The sequence below is a fragment of the Trematomus bernacchii genome, unplaced genomic scaffold (genome assembly GCF_902827165.1).
Source record: "Trematomus bernacchii unplaced genomic scaffold, fTreBer1.1, whole genome shotgun sequence".
NCBI lineage: Eukaryota > Metazoa > Chordata > Actinopteri > Perciformes > Nototheniidae > Trematomus > Trematomus bernacchii.
In genome coordinates this window covers 568,180-590,123 of record NW_022987664.1, presented here as the reverse complement: position 1 = coordinate 590,123, position 21,944 = coordinate 568,180, and the positions used below count along the sequence as shown (strand labels likewise).

General features: G+C 41.7%; 1 protein-coding gene across 1 annotated transcript in view; it reads left to right on the top strand.

Annotated features, from left to right (window-relative positions):
• Positions 1-5,575: 5,575 nt before the first annotated feature.
• LOC117487107 (GDNF family receptor alpha-1-like) overlaps positions 5,576-21,944 on the top strand; it is a gene marked incomplete in the record, with an annotated part of 40,431 nt that continues 24,062 nt past the window's right edge. Inside the window, 3 exon segments of the mRNA XM_034135753.1 lie at positions 5,576-5,651; positions 15,316-15,494; positions 18,121-18,295. Of these exon segments, the coding sequence (XP_033991644.1) occupies positions 5,576-5,651; positions 15,316-15,494; positions 18,121-18,295 (430 nt within the window).

Sequence of the window (21,944 nt, the reverse complement as noted above, 5' to 3'; positions counted from 1 at the left end):
TTCTCTATGTCTCTTCTTCATCAACATGTGTCCCCTCTTCTTCATGTCTCTTCTACATCAACATGTGTCCCCTCTTCTTCATGTCTCTTCTACATCAACATGTGTCCCCTCTTCTTCATGTCTCTTCTACATCAACATGTGTCCCCTCTTCTCCATGTCTCTTCTTCATCAACATGTGTCCCCTCTTCTTCATGTCTCTTCTACATCAACATGTGTCCCCTCTTCTTCATGTCTCTTCTACATCAACATGTGTCCCCTCTTCTTCATGTCTCTTCTACATCAACATGTGTCCCCTCTTCTTCATGTCTCTTCTACATCAACATGTGTCCCCTCTGTGGAAAGAGACTCTGAAAGTCTCAGGAACAAAGATTCTCTCTCTTTTTGTCCTGATCCATTTCTATAAAAACCTGTCTGAAAATGAGCTGATCAGATTTTGGCCACTTTGTGATGTCATAACGATGTGTTGGCTTGTGTAACCATTAGCCAATCAGCAACCAAGGTAACCCCCCCCCCCCCACCTTATCACCTGAATCTCCTCCTAGAGCACCATTGAGTTCTTTGTAACCAAATATCTCTCAGAGGGGCGTGGGGAGGGGCTCCTTATTTTCATCTAAAGTAACAGACAGAGAATCAGCACTTTGGAAACAGGGCTGAAATCTATGTCCAGCTGGAAGGACAGATAACCACTGATGCACAGATCTTACCAAGTTACACAGAAAAGCAATGTCATTTATACAGAGGAGCAGGAAACCAAAGGGACTAAGACATGCTAATTATAACAGGTAACATCTGTTTGGTAACACTTTATATTAAGGTACACATAATTGCCATCAACTAATTGTTTATTAACATGCATATTAGCAGTATATTGGCTCTTTATTAGTCATTATAAAACACTTATTAATGCCTTATTCTACATGACCATATTCTACAAGTACTAGGACAATAGTTAAGAGTTTTTCCTCAATAACCCTCTAATTAGTGCTTATTTATTGTAAGTAAGGAAGTTGCTGTACATGAGTTTTGGTCTTAATATGCTCAATATGGGCCTGTGTGTTAAAAGTGTCAAAATAACTCAAAATGAGGAATTTCTAACTCAGAATATGTTCCCTATTTTAAAGTGAAGTCTTGTTCATAACCAATGACTATAATATGTTAATGAACAACTAGTTGATGGTAAATATGTGTACCTTAATCTAAAGTGTTACCATCCGTATGATAATCTGCATGTCTGTCGAATGCAAAAGAACAGAAGGGTGCCAGTCTTTTGTATGACAGGTGTGATAAATGACAGCCATAGTTTACATTAGGACTGATACATTTAATCTGTGAGAAACCAACCCAAGAATACATATATCTATTTGTCCAGATATGAGGGTGACAGCTGGGGAGATGATGCATGAGCTTTGAGCGTCAGAGAGTTCGAACACAACAAAATAGTGGTTTGGATCTGGTGTATTGAGATGGCAGAAGTGTTCGTTGTAAAGTTTTACGGTTATGGTCGTTGGAGCCTTTTTATCTTCACAGCACCCAGAGATCTTCTGCTGTGATACTCACCTCGAGACTTGGGGTAGTATTTTTTATTGGTTGTACAACGGACAAAAGAGTCTTTGCTCTTCATTGGAAATGTCCAGATTTAAGGGTTGACGACCAGTTCTTGAGGACTTTTCTTGACATGTTGGTAATGGAGTCATTACATTTCATTTAGCTGACACTTTTACCCAAAGCAACTTATAATAGTGTAATAAACCACGGAAAATATAATCAGCACAGCAAGAAAAGTCCAGATACATTGACTTCAAATAAGAAAACCATTGAAGTGCCGTTGCATTAGTTTCAAATGGGCTGAACTCTTTTTAAACACACAGGTTTTCAGTTTGCGATGGAAGAAAAGTAGTGGTTTGGATCTGGTGTATTGAGATGGCAGAAGTGTTCGTTGTAAAGTTTTACGGTTATGGTCGTTGGAGCCTTTTTATCTTCACAGTACCCAGAGATCCTCTGCTGTGATACTCACTATTTTTTATTGGTTGTACAACGGGCGAAAGACTCTTTCAGGGTTCTTACGGTCATTAAAAACCTGGAAAAGTCATGGAAATTCAAAATGCAAATTCCAGGCCCTGGAAAAGTTATGGAAAACAATATTTTTCCCAAAGTTTTGGAAAAGTCATGGAAATTTAACAAAAGTTGCATCAAATATAATTTATATTTTATCTAATCGCTGAAATAGTAATACTATAATGATAATAAATACTGTATCGTATAGTAATGAAACGTAAAATGGCATTTAACTGTCGAGGTATTTTGCTGGTGAGAGATTTTAGTTGCTTTAGCGTGTAGAAGCTAAGTATGTTTTAGATAGGCACAACATGTTTCATATGCAGACCTTATTTTCCTGTTCCATGTTAAAATAAACAATTTTCAGTGGTACTGCTGAGAAAGAGTAATTTATTTGGTCATGGAAAATTAGGTAAAGGTCATGGAGATGTCATGGAAAAGTCATTGAAAATCATTGGTGAAAGACTGTATGAACCCTGCTCTTTGCTCTTCATTGGAAATGTGCAGATGTAAGGGATGGTGACCAGTTCTTGAGGACTCTTCAACCCACAGGTTTTCTGTTCACGGCGGAATATATGTAGTTTCTGTTGTTCTGCTACTGAAGCAGTTGTTGATCCCTTGGGGTCTTAAGGGGCCAAGAGAATTTATTTTGCATAAACGTGCATAAAATATAATACATAAGGCCCAGTTGTATGTGGGATTAACCGTACAAACACATCAAATCATATCTGCAAACGAGTAGTGACAGAAACTAGGAGAGATGATTGACAGCTAGCAGGAAAAACAACAACAACAACATGCAACTTGTCAAAGTACTGAACTATAAGGCTCCTGAGGGCCACCTGCTTATAACACAAAAGCAGGCATGATGTTGTGGTTTATTCAAGAAGGAACCTGTATTGGGGAATACAATCATTGATATTACATATATTCATGAGCTCTTGGATGCAGTTCTTACACAAGGCTGTTTACCTGTAAGAAGACTGAATATTGAGTCATCTGGATGTCTATATAACTCAGCTGTTCTGTCTTTCAAATACATTTGAGTTTGAAGGTAATCATCTGGCTCCTCTGATCCACACATTATGATCTCCTGCTACTCTCAGGTTAAGACAGTTCTGTCAGCTGTGAAGATTAGGAAGAGTTTTCTGTGTGTTTGCTCGTTCTTAATCCACTGATCTGTCTCTCTCTCGCTGACAGCGCTGCCTTCCTTCAGTATCGATCTGTTTTATTCCTTGTGCTCCTCCTTGTGACTGAAGCAGCATGGATGATGGAGTGTGTGCTAAAGAGCAATTAGGATACAATTCAGAGATATATAGTGAAACAAGTATTACAAACAAATAGATAAAGGGGTGGCGATGTTCCCGGCACAGTTTGGTCCCAAAGTTCTGCATTAAAACAAAGCTTTGCAGACATTTTGATTCATGGCAACCCTTTTATTAATACAGGATGTTGTGATCCTGTAGTGGAGCTGCACAATTTGGGGTTTTTAAGATATCTGATAGGTTTACAATGATTAATTATTTACATTTAGTGGCATAATAAAGTGGTGCAGTGATGATGTATTTGTGTAACCCGGTAGTTAGCAACACAACGGCTCCCTCAACAAAACGCAGTGGGATTTCCCCATAGTAGGATTTCAGTATATTGCAGATAACACACATTTATGTTACTTACACATTTATGTTCAGCAGGATCATCTCCACATATTAACACCACTTTGTGAATTTTGAAGCGTAAATCCAATCGATGCAAATGAAAAGTTAACATTACGCTATAAAGGAACTTCAACACAGTCACATGACTTTACTTCATCACCGCTAAGCTAAAAGTGAACTTGTGTTGCTGTGATAAAGTATAGTAGTTTAGTTTTTATCACACTTCCGACATGTTCCAGTGGGGTTTTATTTACTGACGTATTTTATAGTATATCGCGTTGTTTTAGACAAGCATTTTCAGCATGAATTCACTACTGAACAAGCAGGAGAAATAAACCAGCATATTCCTTGGACATGTTTTAATTTCAACTTTCTGGTGATATAAAGAAAGCCAAAGAAAGCAATTCATATTCTAATGGGTTCTCTGTATGTGGTGCATCCTACTGTATTAGGGATGACTTTTTTGGAAAAGGGATAGTCTTACAAATGGAAGTAACTTGTGTGTGTTTGCTGCAGACTTGAAGCTGCTGTAGTACACTATAGACTACATGTGTCAAACTCAAGGCCCGGGGGCCAAATCAGGCCCTTGGTGGATTTAATTTCGGCCCGCAGGATAATTTCTAATTACTATTAGATCTGGCCCGCCGGTATATTGCACGCACACCTTCACTCCATCCTGAGGGTTTCCTCAGCTCAGAGCCTGACCCCAAACATTGATGACCTTGCACCCAAGATGAGATGCCAAGTATCTGAACTAGCATCACAGAGCAGCACACTGAGTTTACATGGATGTTTCATTTTGCACTTTGTTTCTTGAGACAACAGAGCATGTTGGGTTTTTTCTTTGAGGGAAATCGTTTTTTTGAAGCTGCTGTTGGCCTGTGGGAAAATGTAATCATAAGAAATGACTCTGATCTGCAGATAGAGCCATAAGAAATGAATGCAACTGATTATTTAATGTTTAATGTTGTTTTTATAGGCAATAGTTTAAGCTTTGTTAGTTCCAGGTTTAATATGTGCAATAAATTCATTTCAATAATTTTTGCAATAAACATTGAACCAGTCCGGCCCTCGACTAGTGCCCATTTTTTTAATTTTGGCCCACTGTGTATTTGAGTTTGACACCCCTGCTATAGACTGTATATATACATATATATATATGTATATATATATATATATATATATATATGTATATAAAAGAGTACAGTCAGTGTTTAGATACTGTTTATATAAAGGAGTACAGTCAGTGTTTAGATACTGTTTATATAAAGGAGTACAGTCAGTGTTCAGGGAGCTCCGGCCAGCAGGGAGCAGAGAGCTGCACAGAACTGGATGTGTTTGTGGACATTATTAAAGAGCCATATATTTCTGCAGCAGCCCCGAAGGACCTGCTCTTACCGGCTGATCTCCAGCCTGGCAGATTGTTAATGAAACAGGCCTCGCTGGAGATTCATCACTGTGGAGAGCCAAAGCGTTTCTCCTCCTTTCCCCCCCCCTCCTCTCCACACTTATCTCGCCTTTTCCAAGTTTCTTCCTCCTATCTTTCTCAGTTTTGCTCTGTTGGGTGTGCTGAAGTTTATCTAGATCAAACACAGAAAACATGAACTTCAAGAAAACTAAGTTTACTTTGAGTCTTCTACACTGGGCCGTCCCTGGCCAACATGAGGCCCCACGCAAAGTTATATGATGAGGCCCTCTGTTTCATTTCGAGCGTCAACGGACAGGGGATGGGGGGGGAAAGTGGAGCCTCGCAGCGGCGAAACCGTGCCGCGCCACACTAATTGCGCCGCATAAGCGCATAGGTGCTCCGCATTTTCGGCTCAGTTGAGGCCCCCTCCGCAAGATGAGTCCCCCTCCGCAAGATGAGTCCCCCTCCGCAAGGCGAGGCCCCCTCCGCAAGGCGAGGCCCCCTCCGCAAGATGAGTCCCCCTCCGCAAGGCGAGGCCCCCTCCGCAAGGCGAGGCCCCCTCCGCAAGGCAAGGCCCCCTCCGCAAGGTGAGGCCCCACGCAGTCTGCATGATCGGCCTGTAGGGAGGGACGGCCCTGCTTCTACACTGGTCCAAGAGTATATATATCAGCATAGCCTCTCAGACATAGACTGTTAATAAGAATGATCACACGACCTAGTTGAATACTCAAATCTGATTGGTCAATTTGGTAATTCCAGAGGTCTGTTATTTTTCGGTAACAAACTGCTGCTAAGCAGAACAAGGATGCCCTATTTGTTGTTGTCTGATTTTGACTTTCTAGCATGTTTACATGAATTGTTTGCTACTGGTTAGCTCTTTCTTTCAGGGATTATCCTGTAGTCTGTAATCTTGCTAGCCAGTTAGCATGCTAGTTGCTACTTGTTGGTGGAACACTTGACTCATGGTTTAGTAGCTTGTTTGCTATGGTGACTACTAGCTTAGTAGCTCATTTAAATATGCCCCACATTGCTTTGTGAATAACCTAAAGTACATGATGACATATCTGTGGGTATGTCAAGAAAAAACGTCTTGCATTGCCAAATTTGTTTAACAACAACATACAAAAGAACCGGAGGAATTTAGCATTTTTAACTCTTTAGCACTCATTTGAAAGCTAGGAAAGATTCTCAGAAACTAATGTGGGATTCAGGACGAGGGGCACATATAACTCCAGAGGTGTTGACGGTTACCTTAAAGTTTGTAGATGTTACAAGCTAAACCTGAGGGGATCAACAGGGAATATGTGTGGGATGGGACATCAGGGCAACATTAAGCTGAGAGGAGGGAACGTTTTTTTTGCCAACACAGGATTTGCCCAAGGGATGAATTCCTACTCCTCCATCAGTTCCAGCACTCATAATCCCAGGTCTGAGGTCGAGCAAATTGGATGAAAAATGAAATTTCAGGCGGGGAAAATAAGTATGAAATTGGAAGTGCTGATGAGGTACGGAGAGCATGTGATGTATTCAGGTGAGCACTTCTGCCTGAAATGTTAGCGAAAACAGGATGGATGAAATGAGCTGAAGGGGGAAGTAAAACACCGCTATGGGATGTCAAGAGAGGGAAAGTGGAAGGCGGCTAATGGGACACACAGAAATAATTGTCTTTGGCAGACTTTTATTGAGCTGGGTGCCAATAAAGCTCAATGAATTCAATGGAATTGGATGGAAAATGTTCTCGGAGACGGCAAGAGGTGATGGAAGGGGACGGGATATAGATGGGAGAGTGGAAAGAGAAGGAGAGAAAGACTGTTGCACTACAGGGATCAATTACTAGGAACTGTGAGTTATGGTATTTGCTGCACCAAGTGCCATGTGGCTTTATTGCTCTGGGACAGTGTTTGGAAGAAGAGGGGGGGGGGGGTTATTAACCGCACAGAAAGAGAAGGAAAGAAGGCCAGCAGAAAACCAGAGGAGCGTTGAACGGGGTGAAGAGTTTAGAAAGAAAGATGAGTAAACCTTGAGGCTTTATTCTTCCTCAGTTCTGCTTGCTTTGCACTTTCAAGCCCATTAAAGCGGACGACAGTGTAACTCACCACTGATAATCAACAGAGAGAGAGAGAGGAGACCGCGGGCCTCGTTTATTATGTTACTTTCTTCTATTGAATCTGACTGTGTGGTAATTTCTCAAAGTGGGAAGGAGGTGCTAGGAAAGTAATTCACACAATGAATAATCACGATGTGTGCAGACGGGGACGGGACAAATTAACTTTACAATTTATACAAGTTCTACGGGGAAATTAAATGGTAATGCCAGACCTAAAACAATCCTGCTTATACTGAGACAATACACTATGGATTTCACACAGGATTTGCAAATAAGTTATGTTATAAAATGACATCTGATATATATTCAATACTGACACAAACTGAGAATGAATTTGTTTTCAAGCAAACATTTATTTCCAATATGACATAATTGTTATTTAAAAATCACACATAAATCTTTATGATGACATTACAGTATATTCAATATGTTTAAACGATTCAAATGATATGTCAATTACATATACAGCATGTCATCTTTGTAGACTTATGGTAACGTCACATTTCCCAGAATTTAACTAGATTTCTTAAAACTTTCCAAAAACCCGAAACCCCCCCAAAAAACTCAAATAATTTTCTATTGATAGATAATGACATTATTAGGCTTTTTATTTTTGGTTCGCGAGGTTTGACAGCAAATGCTAAATGCTCCATTTTATATTTGTATACGACTCAATATGATAGCATGTCAATAACATATATAGTTTCTCTTCTATGGTTGCATCAAAACTCCCAGTCAATTTATCCAAAGTAAAATCAATCAATCAATCAATCAATGTTTATTTATATAGCCCAATATCACAAATGTTACATTAGTCTCAGTGGACTTCACAGTTTGTACAGAATATCAGTGACAATACGACCCCCTCTGTCCTTAGACCCTCACATCGTACAAGGAAAAACTTCCAGAGAAACCCCAGAGTTTAAAGGGGAACATGGGAGAAACCTCAGGGAGAGCAACAGAGGAGGGATCCCTCTCCCAGGACGGACAGACGTGCAATAGATGCCGTGTGTAAATCGAAGAGATAATACATTTACAACATAGGTAGACCGAATGTTTGGAAATGCATGTCTCTATAATAAGAAGATGAATCCACGAGGATGTCAACAATCCTGTGGGAGCCATCAGGGATGTAGTATGATGAGAGTCAGACAGGACCGCAGTGACAGGTTCAGCCACGACTCGAAGTCCAGGACTCAGATCAGGACTCAGATCAGGACTCAGGACTCAGGATGCAGGACTCAGGATCCCAGCGTAGATAGACACCAAAAACACTAAAACTGTCCAAAGGTGTGAAAACACATCACGTTATGCCTTACAATATAATAGAGTAGTGAATATATTCTACACAATTCTCAAGTGCATTACGATTGATAGATTCATATTAGGCTAATTGTTTTAGCTTCAATTCATGTAGTTTAACAGCACAGCCTGGTAGCATATAACCCTCTTTGCCAAGTGCTAATTTATAGCCATTTAATTGCTCTATTTATATTAACGCAGTGTGATAGGATTTGTGTTTGCTCCCGGGTGTCAGCATGTTTGCTCCGTAATCCCCCGCAGCCACCGGGACAAATCCCCCCCACATTCACTGTACTTAACAAACAATGAGGCTGTGAATTACAGGCAGTGGCTCAGCATGAGGTTTCCACTGCTGCACAGCCATGAGCAGTGGAAACAAACACACCTGTCAAACGGATGAAGTGCAGAAGTGTGTGCAGTTAGGCCGGTGTAAAATAGACAATGACAAACTGAGGGGGCAGCGGTATGACATATTTAAAATAGCTATAAGAGGAACAGTTGCAATCGTTTAACAATAGCATGGCTTCATGGAAAGGACAATAGCATGGTCACATCAATAACAAGAGCATAGAGACTGTGGATACAGAATCAGAAATCCTCTATTTTGTTATCCTACAGCAGGAACATATACAGGGAAGGGACAGTGCAGATTAAAAGGAAGAATAATAAGTCCTAAAACCCAGAAAAAACGTAGCATTTTACCACTTCCTGTTCTTTTGTGTTGAAGTCAACGGTTTTCTGAAAGTGTTTTTGCTTGTTAGCCTGAAATAAGGTCTGTGGTTAACACAAGCTGAAGATATTTTAATTCGACGACATTAAATATGTCAGTAAATACCACTGGTGAATTTATAAACAGAGTTTGCTAACAAGTATCTAAATGAGACGACTAAACGTCATCACGCCCATTAGCCGCATTTAGCTTAGCGGTGGTGACGTGAAGTCATGTGACCGTGCTATAGTTCCTTTATAGCCCAACATTAGCCGCCTTTAGCTTAGCGGTGTTGACGTGAAGTCATGTGACCGTGCTGTAGTTCCTTTATAGCCCAACATTAGCCACCTTTAGCTTAGCGGTGGTGACGTGAAGTCATGTGACCGTGCTGTAGTTCCTTTATAGCCCAACATTAGCCGCCTTTAGCTTAGCGGAGGTGACGTGAAGTCATGTGACCGTGCTGTAGTTCCTTTATAGCCCAACATTAGCCTCCTTTAGCTTAGCGGTGGTGACGTGAAGTCATGTGACCGTGCTGTAGTTCCTTTATAGCCCAACATTAGCCTCCTTTAGCTTAGCGGTGGTGACGTGAAGTCATGTGACCGTGCTGTAGTTCCTTTATAGCCCAACATTAGCCGCCTTTAGCTTAGCGGTGGTGACGGGAATTGTACAGTAGGTTTTTAAGGAGACATGGATTCAGGATATGGGATATTTTTGGGATATTCATGAATCTGAGTTTTGAACAGGCATGGAAAGGCCACTGCAGGCCATCTTTATGACTTCACTTTGCCTCAAATAAAGAGTAAAGGACAGATGGCGGAGGGGAGGAGAGGAGAGACACCGGAAGAAACAAGAGAGATGGGAGCCACCAGAGAGAAGTTGAGAGACGCGTAATGATGATGGAGAAAGAGGAAGGGAGGTAATGACTGGGAAACACCCAGAACAGCACGGAGACATGAGAGAGGAGCAGGGAGGACGATGTGAGGAGGAGGCAGCGAAGGAGAGGAAGAAACGAGAACATGAGGAGAGGAACTCAAGAAGTGTATTCATAATAATAATAGTACACTTTATTTTGTACCTTTCATGCTTGACGCAAAGTGCTTTACAGAGTATGACAATAACAAATGAGGAACTAAATTAAAATGTGTAAAAACAATAAAACAATAAGACATGAACAGTGATACTATAACATGATAAGCCAAATGAAAAGATAGGTCTTTAATTTCCTGTTAAAAATTCCAACTCAGGTTCTAAGATCAAATGAGATAAAAACCATAAAGCAGCCTCCCCAGTTTTCTTGTAATGCACACTAGGTACTTTAAAAAGTGAAATATATTAGGGGGGTCCGGGTCAGGCGTCCCATGGTAATTGAAAATTAGCTGGGGGGGGGTGGGTTAGTGGGACTGGAGGAAACAGGCGACATGATAATCAATTTGAGACTGAATCGGAAACATGAGCCACTGGGGGGGCCTCGTTCCCCCTACCAGGCCTCCAGATGGCCCTGTGTGGGCCCTGTGTGTGTGTGTGTGTGGGGGGGGGGGGCTGTGTGTGTGTGGGCCCTGTGTGTGTGTGTGTGTGGGGGGGGGGGGGGGCTGTGTGTGTGTGGGCCCTGTGTGTGTGTGTGTGTGTGTGTGTGTGTGTGTGTGTGTGTGTGTGTGTGTGTGTGTGTGTGTGTGTGTGTGTGTGTGTGTGTGTGTGTGTGTGTGTGTGTGTGTGTGTGTGTGTGTGTGTGTGTGTGTGTGTGTTTGAGAGACAATACCATCTGCCAGGAGTGCAAGGGGAGTTCAGGAGATGTATTTGCAGACACTAGGGGCGCAGGAGGGTACAGACCAGTGGTTCTCAACTGGTCCGGCCTCGGGACCCACTTTTTCCTTTGTCAATAAATCGCGACCCGAAATTTTGAACCACTGAAATCTATTCAACAAAAAATCGTGCTGTAATATATGTACGCTTTTCAGCTTACAATATTAATGAAAGTGAAGTACAGTGCTTATATCCCTTCACAGAACCAAAGTATGCTTTTAAAAAAGGTTTAATGAGATGATGAAATGAAAGCTGAACTGTATAACATAAAAAGGCACACATGCTGAAAACCCAACCCCAGCAGGGGGTCTGGGGGGATTGTCCCCCAGGAGATTTTTAGAAATACTAACATATAAACTACGCATTCTGGTACACTCAGAAAATAAATAGATGTATTACTACCCCAGTTGAGAACCACTGATATAGACGATATACTGTATGCATGTCTGTCTGTGTGTGTGTGTGTGTGTGTGTGTGTGTGTGTGTGTGTGTGTGTGTGTGTGTGTGTGTGTGTGTGTGTGTGTGTGTGTGTGTGTGTGTGTGTGTGTGTGTGTGTGTGTGTGTGTGTGTGTGTGTGTGTGTGTGTGTGTAGGGACTCCCTCGATGCAGCTGTTGAAGAGTAGAAAGGACACATGCAGACTCAAGGATTTGGTAGAATATTATGGCAAGAAAGACAGTTAACATTAATCTTTCAAAAGCGTAAACACGTCATCGTTGTTGCTCACCCTGTCGCTTCATTCCGTTTAATACGCATGTACATGTTGGAGAAACCAAGGACTTGAGTCATAATATTGATAAAAAAAATATATTGTTGATTTGAAAATGATCGTATTCCAACAACAACAAAAATGAACGTACCTTAAAATGACGGCAGCACTTATGGAGGTTTTCTGTAACTGTCCAAGTTCCTTTTCCATTAACCTGTATTTAAACGAGTGCCCACACCGTGTTGTTGAATGCAAAAAGCCCTGAGTGATTCTCCTAAGCAACGGTCTGTTAGCAAAAAATAACAGACCTCTGGAATGTCCAAATAGACCAATCAGAATGGAGTATTCACCCAAGCTTTGTAATCAATTATTGTAGAATCTTTTTTTGATGCTTAGACACTTGTATATTCAGAGCATAGTTCTCAATCATCCTCACTTTCTGAACAGGAAGTAAAGGAATCCTTAAAGTGCTCTTGAAATGAATCTCAGAAAGGAAAATGATCCTCACACACTCCGGCTCAGTGAGGATAAAAAGTACATTAAAGCTTTTATTTAATCAGGTTTAAAATGTCAACCGGCTGGGACCTCAAAGGGTCTCGTTCTAAATAATCCTACAACACGAGCTCAAGAAGTTCCTTTTAACTTTCCCTTCTTACTTTATTACTCCCACCTTCCTTCCCTCTTCTTCTTTCAGTAACGATAGAGAACGAGGAAGGGAAGAGAAGCAGTTTTTCTAAAACCAGGCACACATTTGTAAAAGAGGCTCCATTTGAACAGCATGGGATCTGTCTGTTTGATAGCAGGTTTTAGTGTTTGCCCCCCAAGCTTTATAACCCAAGGGGTGTTTTCGCCTGCCAACATAAAAAAAACATGGATGCACTATTGATCCATTGCTTTCAAACCAGGCAAATGTTGCTCAGAGAGTCAAAGATAAACCCCTATCTGCTGCCCTGGGGAAACTGCAGGGTTAACAGATGAGAGTCGAGCTGAAAGCAACAGAAAATAAAAACGTCTGAAGTTCATGCTCCAAAGAGAGAGGAGGCAGACGGAGGGTTTAAAGTGATGGAGGAACGAGAAAAGTTTTGGAGGGAAGAGGAGTGAGATGCAGAGGACAACACAAACAAGTCTTCCCCAAATCAATGCTATACCGTGCAGATATGAGTACTGATAGAACAGATATGATATACAGCTGTAGGAATGTATTCAAAATGTGTATACTGATATACACCTGAACATCAGCAGAAGAGAACTCTTTAAAGTAGAGACACTACATACTGATATACACCTGAACATCAGCAGGAGAGAACTCTTTAAAGTAGAGACACTACATACTGATATACACCTGAACATCAGCAGGAGAGGACTCTTTAAAGTAGAGACATTACATACTGATATACACCTGAACATCAGCAGGAGAGGACTCTTTAAAGTAGAGACACTACATACTGATATATACCTGAACATCAGCAGGAGAGGACTCTTTAAAGTAGAGACACTACATACTGATATACACCTGAACATCAGCAGGAGAGGACTCTTTAAAGTAGAGACACTACATACTGATATACACCTGAACATCAGCAGGAGAGGACTCTTTAAAGTAGAGACACTACATACTGATATACACCTGAACATCAGCAGGAGAGGACTCTTTAAAGTAGAGACACTACATACTGATATACACCTGAACATCAGCAGGAGAGGACTCTTTAAAGTAGAGACACTACATACTGATATACACCTGAACATCAGCAGGAGAGGACTCTTTAAAGTAGAGACACTACATACTGATATACACCTGAACATCAGCAGGAGAGGACTCTTTAAAGTAGAGACACTACATACTGATATACACCTGAAAGTGAGCATACTATCCTCTTTAACCTCCCTCCTCCTTTTCTCTCCTCCCTCCTCTTGATGTGAAGAATCTTATTAGCACCATTCGCTAACACTTCACGACACAAACTCTCCTCTCCTCCCCCTCTAATTTTACTGTATATTTCTCAAGCTGGCCTTCCTCGTACTTAATTGGTGCTCGTTAAGGGATCTTTTCACCAAAATAAGCAGGAGGGAGGGGGGGGGGGGGAGAAGTCTGTGAAAATGTTAATTGATAGCGGATCAAGGAGAACACTAGCAATTAGTGCAGGCTGACAGATGAGCAAGGCCCTGCACTGGAGACTTTGATGACTACAGTAACTACACACACACACACACACACACACATACACACACACACACACACACACACACACACACACACACACACACACACACACACACACACACACACACACACACACACACACACACACACACACACACACACTGTAAACACACATAAAATCATGTCTGGTTAGCCTGCAGGGCCTTTTACACGTGAGTTGATGTTTGATTGTTTTGAAGTCTCGTGTTTCTTTTTTGCGTAAACACACACATCTGACCAATAGGAGCGACTCACCGACTATACCGGAGTAGGACAGCAGGCCGTCGGCATAGTTCTCTTTCAGACAGCCGGACAGAGAGCGAGGCTCCGGCTGACAGTTCACGAAGAAATCAGCCAGTCGTGACCTGAAACACACACACACACACACACACACACACACACACACACACACACACACACACACACACACACACACACACACGCACACACACACACACACACACACACACACACACACACACACACACACACACACATGTTTCTGAATGCTGTCGAGGAAAAGCTTTTGTTTTGTGATGATATGATCTGAAAGAGTGCCGTTTGATTTGTGTATCAGGTTGAAAATGTGAACAGATGTCAGTCAAATATGGTGAAGGCGCCATTGAACACAAGGTGAACTTTTAACACGCCTCAATAGATGGATTTGAAACTTCTATGAATGCTTAGGTCACATACAAATGAACATCTCCATGAAAACTCAATCTGTTCAGGAAGGCAAAGAGATGTAGTCAAAATGAAAAACAAGTCAGTGGACCTTGGGAGTTTATAATCAAACAGCTGTTTTCATGTTGGAAGAGCTTCAAGCATCACGACTGTGTTTGGTGCGGATCCACATTGGATGAATACAAAACTGTGAATATGCTGTTAGGATGTCACTTCAGAAGTCTTTAAACATTGCAAGACTTTACATGTTGATGTTATTAGATTAAAGAGGCCCTATAATACTTTTTGGGGGGTTTTCTCTTTCATGTTGTTCTATAGGTTTTTGTGCATGTGAATGGTGTGCAAAGGCTAAAATCGTTAATCCTTAAATGAGCAGAATATGTCCCGCTTGATGCACATTATCAAATGTCTGTCTTCTTTTATTACGGTTGTTTTTGAATACGCAGCCATGACATGAATGTCTTTTTATTGTTTTTGCTGGTGTGTTTGTTTTGTATTTAATTATTATGTGTTAAATGCACTTTGAATTGCCTCTGTGTCTTAAAATGTGCTATACTGTACAAACAAACTAACTAACCTTGAACCTTGAACCTTGAACTACATATTCTTCATTACGTCTGCTCAATTCTCACCGTTTTTTCTCTTGTTTCTTCTCTTCCTCTCCTCCTCTCCGTGTCTCCAGGTGAGCCAGCAGTAGCCAGAGAGAATAACTGTCTGAACGCGGCGAAGGCGTGCAACCTGAACGACACGTGTAAGAAGTACCGCTCGGCCTACATCAGCCCGTGCACCAGCAGGGTGTCGAGCGCCGAGGTCTGCAACAAGAGGAAGTGCCACAAGGCGCTGCGGCAGTTCTTCGATAAGGTACGTTTATCTGCTGCTTCCTTAGCCTTACACTGAAAGACAGGAACAGCCTGAACAACATGTTAACACCTGCTCAGAGAAGGCAACAGTACACACATCCTTTACTCAAGTAGAAGAACAGATACTCATGTTTAAAAATACTCTGGTGAAAGTAGAAGTACTGACTAAACTTCTTTACTCAAGTCAAAGTAAAGAGGGCTTTGAAATGTACTTCAGTAAAAAGTTCCCATAACTAGCAGCTGTTTTAAAGAGTACCTGACCTCCCTTTATATTAATAGAACAATAATGTCATTGTTAGCTAATGAATGTTTCCATGCTGAACAACGGCAACATGACAACGTTTTCATTGGTCCCTCTTCTTTAGAGAAGACCAGGAAATGATGGATACACGGATCGTGTTCAAATCAATAGGCACGCAATGACTCTAAATAATAATGATCACGCCACCAAACACACATTCAAACTAAAGGAACCAGCCTGTTTGGGAAATGTAAGAAGTAGAAAGTACAGGTATTTGTGTTCAACATGTAAGAAGTAGAAAGTACAGGTATTTGTGTTCAACATGTGAGAAGTAGAAAGTACAGGTATTTGTGTTCAACATGTAAGAAGTAGAAAGTACAGGTATTTGTGTTCAAAATGTAAGAAGTAGAAAGTACAGGTATTTGTGTTCAACATGTAAGAAGTAGAAAGTACAGGTATTAGTGTTCAACATGTAAGAAGTAGAAAGTACAGGTATTTGTGTTCAAAATGTAAGAAGTCAAAGTAAAAAGTCCTCAGAAAAATAAATAGTGGAGTAAAGTACTGAAATGTACTTAAGTACAGTAACTAAGTATTTGTACTCCACTACTTCCCACCTCTGAAGTGTGAAAACAGAGAGGCTTAAACTCCTTTTGTAACCAGCTCCAGGTCATGTTCTTGCAGATTCATTTCATCTGTTGCCATCAGGGCGTAGATATGCTCTGCCTGCTCTTAAAACACATCGCTTTTCAAAATCATTCATCCCCTCGGCACTCAAACTTTAAAATGATTTTAACTTGATTATTTATCTACTTATTTATTGTGATGCTCTGAACTATTTATGGTGTACATTGGAATTATCCACATCCAGTATGTTCCTACCTGTGTACATGACATAAGCTTAATAAGATTAATAAAGTTGTTGATTGATTGATTGATTGATTGATTAATTGAAGCCACTTCTGACACGAGCTTATACACAAAAATAATCACAACTCTGAAAAGCCCACATGCTGCTGGAGGTTTTCCAAGCGACTGATATCTGATAAAAGCCGAATGTCCACCAGCTTCAAAAGGAATAGTAATTCTGAAGTTAGACGGGTTGTCAAAAATCACAATACATAATCATGCCGGGTCTTTTTGTTCAGAGTTTGCTTTTCCAGCGCCGAGCTTTGACATTGATTCAGTCATCAAACACAAAAGCTGTTTTCGCCGTCTGTGGCATATTGTGTGAAGAAAAATAAAATACAATGATGTGAGACATTGTAATTACAACCCAGCTCCCATCACGCCCCTTTGGAATAACTGAACTGGGATTGCTTCAACATGAATAAGTGGAAAGCTCAGAGATGGCATGACAGCGTTCATCTCGTTGTGATTGTGTTTTCTTTCATCACTGCAGACAACTTTGTGTAAACAGCCTTAAGCGCCAATAGTTCTCTTTGTTTCGGGGATAAAACCATGTTGACATTCTTCTCTTGTAGCCCCTAATGTGTTACTACTCTATACACAGGGTTGGAAGAAGTAATCAGATACTCTACTTCAGTACAAGTACAAATACTACAGTCTTAAAATACTCTATTGGAACATTTTCCAGCCCTCTCTGAGTTTTACATTTCCGTTTTGATTCAGTCAGAATTCTGAGATTTTTTGGCAAAGAAATGTGTTTTCTTCTTCTCATAATTCCCTTTTGGTCAGATCTTAAAGCACATGTCACACTAATCCTCTTATGTACAGCATTAGCCACTGTTTGTTTTCAACCAAAAAAACACAACTTTATTGACAGAATATCCAAAGAGAAAGGTCTAAAAAATGTAAATAAAACTTTAAGTGGACTCACAGAGAACAGACCTGCAGCCTGTGTCTGTGTCCGTGTGTGTTTCTGCTCGTCATCAATAATATGATCTTTATATTCCCCTCCCCCCATGGGTTTTAGTAATATTTGTGTTTTGGGAAAGCAGCTCTCCTGCCAGCACATCCTAACAGTTCAGATAGAAAGTGATTTCCAAAACCAAAATGATAATTAATTCAGATGAAGAGTCAAAAGTCAGAGTGGTGTTGAAAGAGAAAGTCATTCTGTCTATTTCACGTTAATGAGAAACACGGTGGTGTCTGATAGGACGAGATCTGAATACCTGGATATAATCAAAATACTCTGTTTGCTGAACTCCAGCAGGTAAAGGGGGGTTGTGTCCGGCTTTTGATTTGGATCCAGAATGTAATGGTTCTTCCTTGCTCCATCCTTCCTCTAAGTTTCATGAATATACAACAGGAAGTGATTCCATTATCCTGCTAAACATCCTTGGTGGAGTTCACAGGAAAGAGAGGGACGTTCTTGCTCTCCTCTTCTCCAGTTCTCCAGTTAATGTGTGACTCTTGTGTCCCTCAGGTTCCTCCGAAGCACAGTTATGGGATGCTGTACTGCTCGTGTCCGGTGAGCGATCAGTCTGCCTGCTCTGAGCGCCGGCGGCAGACCATCGTGCCCGTCTGCTCCTACGAAGAGAAGCAGAAACCAAACTGTCTGGAGCTGCAGGCGTCCTGCAAGACCAACTACATCTGCAGGTAGGAAACACTGAGGGTACTTTTACAGACAATACAGACGAGGGAGCTTGAAAGTGCTAATATGCTGACTCATTTTAGCACTTTCAAGCTCCCTCGTCTGGTAAATCAATGGGTTTTTTATCTGTTTTTGGTTGTTAGCCTGAAATAAGGTCTGTGGTTAACACACGCTGAAGATACTTTGTTCTACGACATAAAATACGTCAGTAAATACCCCACGGGTGAATACAAAAATGGCCGTTGCTAACAAGTGTCTAAATGAGCAACCCAAGTCTCACGGCATTTCGTGTTATGGTCACGACATTTAATCTATTGATTCGTGTTCACCATCACCATTTCCCCCTTTTTTTCGTGTCACACAGAACGATTTTAAAAGCAATGTATTTCTATTGGTCGTGTGTTTCGTGCCGGCACCACGTCTTTTTGTCCGGTCGGGTCTTGGAAGACTGGAAGCTGTGGGGTTCATAAAAACATCTTCTTACTCAATATCAAGCCACGATTATTGTTTATTGTTATTTTAAATCGTATAATGTCGGACTTTTTTTGCCGTCCGAGAGGAAAAGAAAGGGAGCTCAGAGCCTCAGCATACTTTTATTTATTTGTTTAATTCTATAATATCTGGCTTTTTTTATGTCCTTCAGGAACTGAATTTCAAAATAAAGTCACCGGAAACAGACCCACTGAACTGATTACCCAAGATCCTCAGCTATGGTTGAAGCTCGGTGATTGGATGTTTTAGCCGCAATGCACGTTGGGATATGGTGTTAATGAGACGACTAAACGTCATCAGGCTCAACATTAGCCACCTTTAGCTTAGCGGTGGTGACGTGAAGTCATGTGACCGTGACAATCCAAATGTTAGAGGCTGATAAACACACACACTCACACACATGCAAATAAACAGAATGAGCAATTCAGTGATAGACATTTAACATCACCCTCATTGGATGGTGTCTGTGTGTGTGTGTGTGTGTGTGTGTGTTGTGTGTGTGTGTGTGTGTGTGTGTGTGTGTGTGTGTGTGTGTGTGTGTGTGTGTGTGTGTGTGTGTGTGTGTGTGTGTAGTATGTGTGTGTGTGTGTGTGTGTGTGTGTGTGTGTTGTGTGTGTGTGTGGTTGTGTGTGTGTGTGTGTGTGTGTGTGTGTGTGTGTGTGTGTGTGTGTGTGTGATGTGTGTGTGTGTGGTGTGTGTGTGCGTGCGTGCGTGCGTGCGTGCGTTGCGTGCGTGCGTGCGTGTGTGTGTGTGTGTGTGTGTGTGTGTGTGTGGTAGTGTGTGTGTGTGTGTGTGTGTGTGTGTGTGTGTGTGTGTGTGTGTGTGTGTGTGTGTGTGTGCGTGCGTGCGTGCGTGCGTGTGTGCGTGTGTGTGTGTGTGTCCTGTGGCTCTCTGGGATTAAATGGAAGCATTAGGCATCATAAATGAGCTCCATTTGCTGCGTGGCCTCAGGTCTCTCTCTCTCTCTCTCTCTCTCTCTCTCTCTCTCTCTCTCTCTCTCTCTCTCTCTCTCTCTCTCTCTCTCTCTCTCTCTCTCTCTCTACTCACCATGAGGTTGGTCTGCTCTGAGGCTTTCTATCTCCGTCTTGTTTCTCTCTCTCTCCGTCAGACAGACGCTCGGGGCTGAACCACAGGTTTCTCTGCACCACAGCTTCCTCCCAGTCCATTTGTCAGTCAGCACAGAGAGATTAGAGCCGTGCATTTCCAGCAGCAGCTCCCTCACCATATGTCAGGTGGAGTGTAGCGCTGCTGTTCACAACTCTCACTACACACTGCAGCAGATTGCTGAGACTAGATACACTGTGAGTGCATGCATTTAACATTTTCAAAGGTTTTCAAAGGTTTTAATGTCATATGCACCTGAGCTCCTCCAACAATGCAACATATATAATACAATACAAAAATAAAACATAGTGCAAGAAGTCTATATACATGTCAATAGAATATGATATGAATGTGAGTGTGTTGGTGCAATGCTTCCCTGTCACTGTCTCCTTCAGATAAACACAGAGAAGCTGCTCTCCTCCAAAAACTGTGTTCTTGAAATGCAAAACAAAGATTTCACAAGTGTTTGGGGAGTTTTTGTAAACACTGCTGGAGTTGTTCAGAGCTGGTCCTTGTAACACATTATTGTGGTGGCTTCAAAGTCTTTACCTGGTGGCAGGGGTGCCGCCAGGGATTGTGGGCTCCATGAAAAGATAATCACATTGGTTACTTAAACATTTTTTTCTTAATGTTCTAAAATGGTTTGGGCCCCTGTCAGTCACGGGCCCTTAGAATCGTCCTAACTTTTCACCCCCTTACGGGGCCCCTGCCTGGTGGGTAAAAGCAACGTGCTAATCATGCTAAACACAGCGCTAACAGAGCAGCATGGCGAGCTATAATGCCCCATAGATCGATACGAAAATTGCTAATCAACTCATAAGATGAAACACACTGTAAGGAAGATTTCAGGATGGCTTTTACTTTTGTTAAACATCATGAAGACTAACCCTTACACAAATCACTGTTTTCTGACAACGTGAGCGAACTATCATGTCCGTTTCCAGCTTGATTCAACAACAATAACTGAAGCACTGTGTTCCTGTAACATACAAAGTGTATCTACAGTATATTTCAAATGCCAGATTAAAGCCAAATATTAATTCCAGTGTTTATTCTGAATATAACTCTGTAACGGACCGCCGTTAGTGTCTGTGGAGAACATCTTTCTGGGAAAACAACATGGTAAAAGATTAAATAAGCAGGAATTATAGGACTCTTTTAGTCTTTGCATTGATGTAATTACGCATTTTTTACTATAACTTTTTGTGTTGAGAAACCAAATGCATATTTCTAAATGTGTCCAAGAACATCATTAGGCGCTTTCACACCAAGTACTTTGCCGTACTTAGTTAATCAGAACTCTTTAGTTCTCATGAACTAAAGAGCAGATCGCGTTCACACCGGAATAAGTCCCTGAGGGAGGATTACGCAAATGAAGCCGCTGACGTCACTTCTTCTTCTTCTGCTTTGGGTTTACTGGCAGGCCGCAAACAACTTCACGGCGTATACTGCCACCCGGAGTCCCCGGCCGGAAGTCCCCGGAGTTGGGGACTGGCTTCAGTAGAAGCTGCTGGGACTCCCAGCAGCTTCTACTGAAGCCTTCCGAGTAAATCACCAGAACGCCGACACCTCCTCATCTCCACCGCTCCCATGTTTTATTTTGTGTTGCCATAAATTAGTCTCTCTCCGTTTGTGCGCTGGGCGAATGCTAATGCTAATAATGCTAATGCAAGGATAATAAAATGGCGGCTTCACAATTTTTTTTTGGAGTTTTACGGGGCGTGGTTTGCAATCCTCCCAGCCAATCAGAAATAGGATTCACGGCGTATACTGCCACCCGAAGTCCCCGGAGTTGGGGACTGGCTTCAGTAGAAGCTGCTGGGACTCCCAGAAGCTTCTACTGAAGCCTTCAGAGTAAATCGCCAGAACGCCGACATAATAATGCTAATAATGCTAATGCCAGCAAATATAATGGCGGCTTCACAAAACTTTTCAGAGTTTTACGGGGCGTGGTTTGCAATCCGCCCAGCCAATCAGAAATGGGAACCTTTTTCTCCCATGAAAGTACCTGCTCTCTAGCAGGGAAGGAAAAGGGGGGGAAAGGTTCATGAACTAAGTTC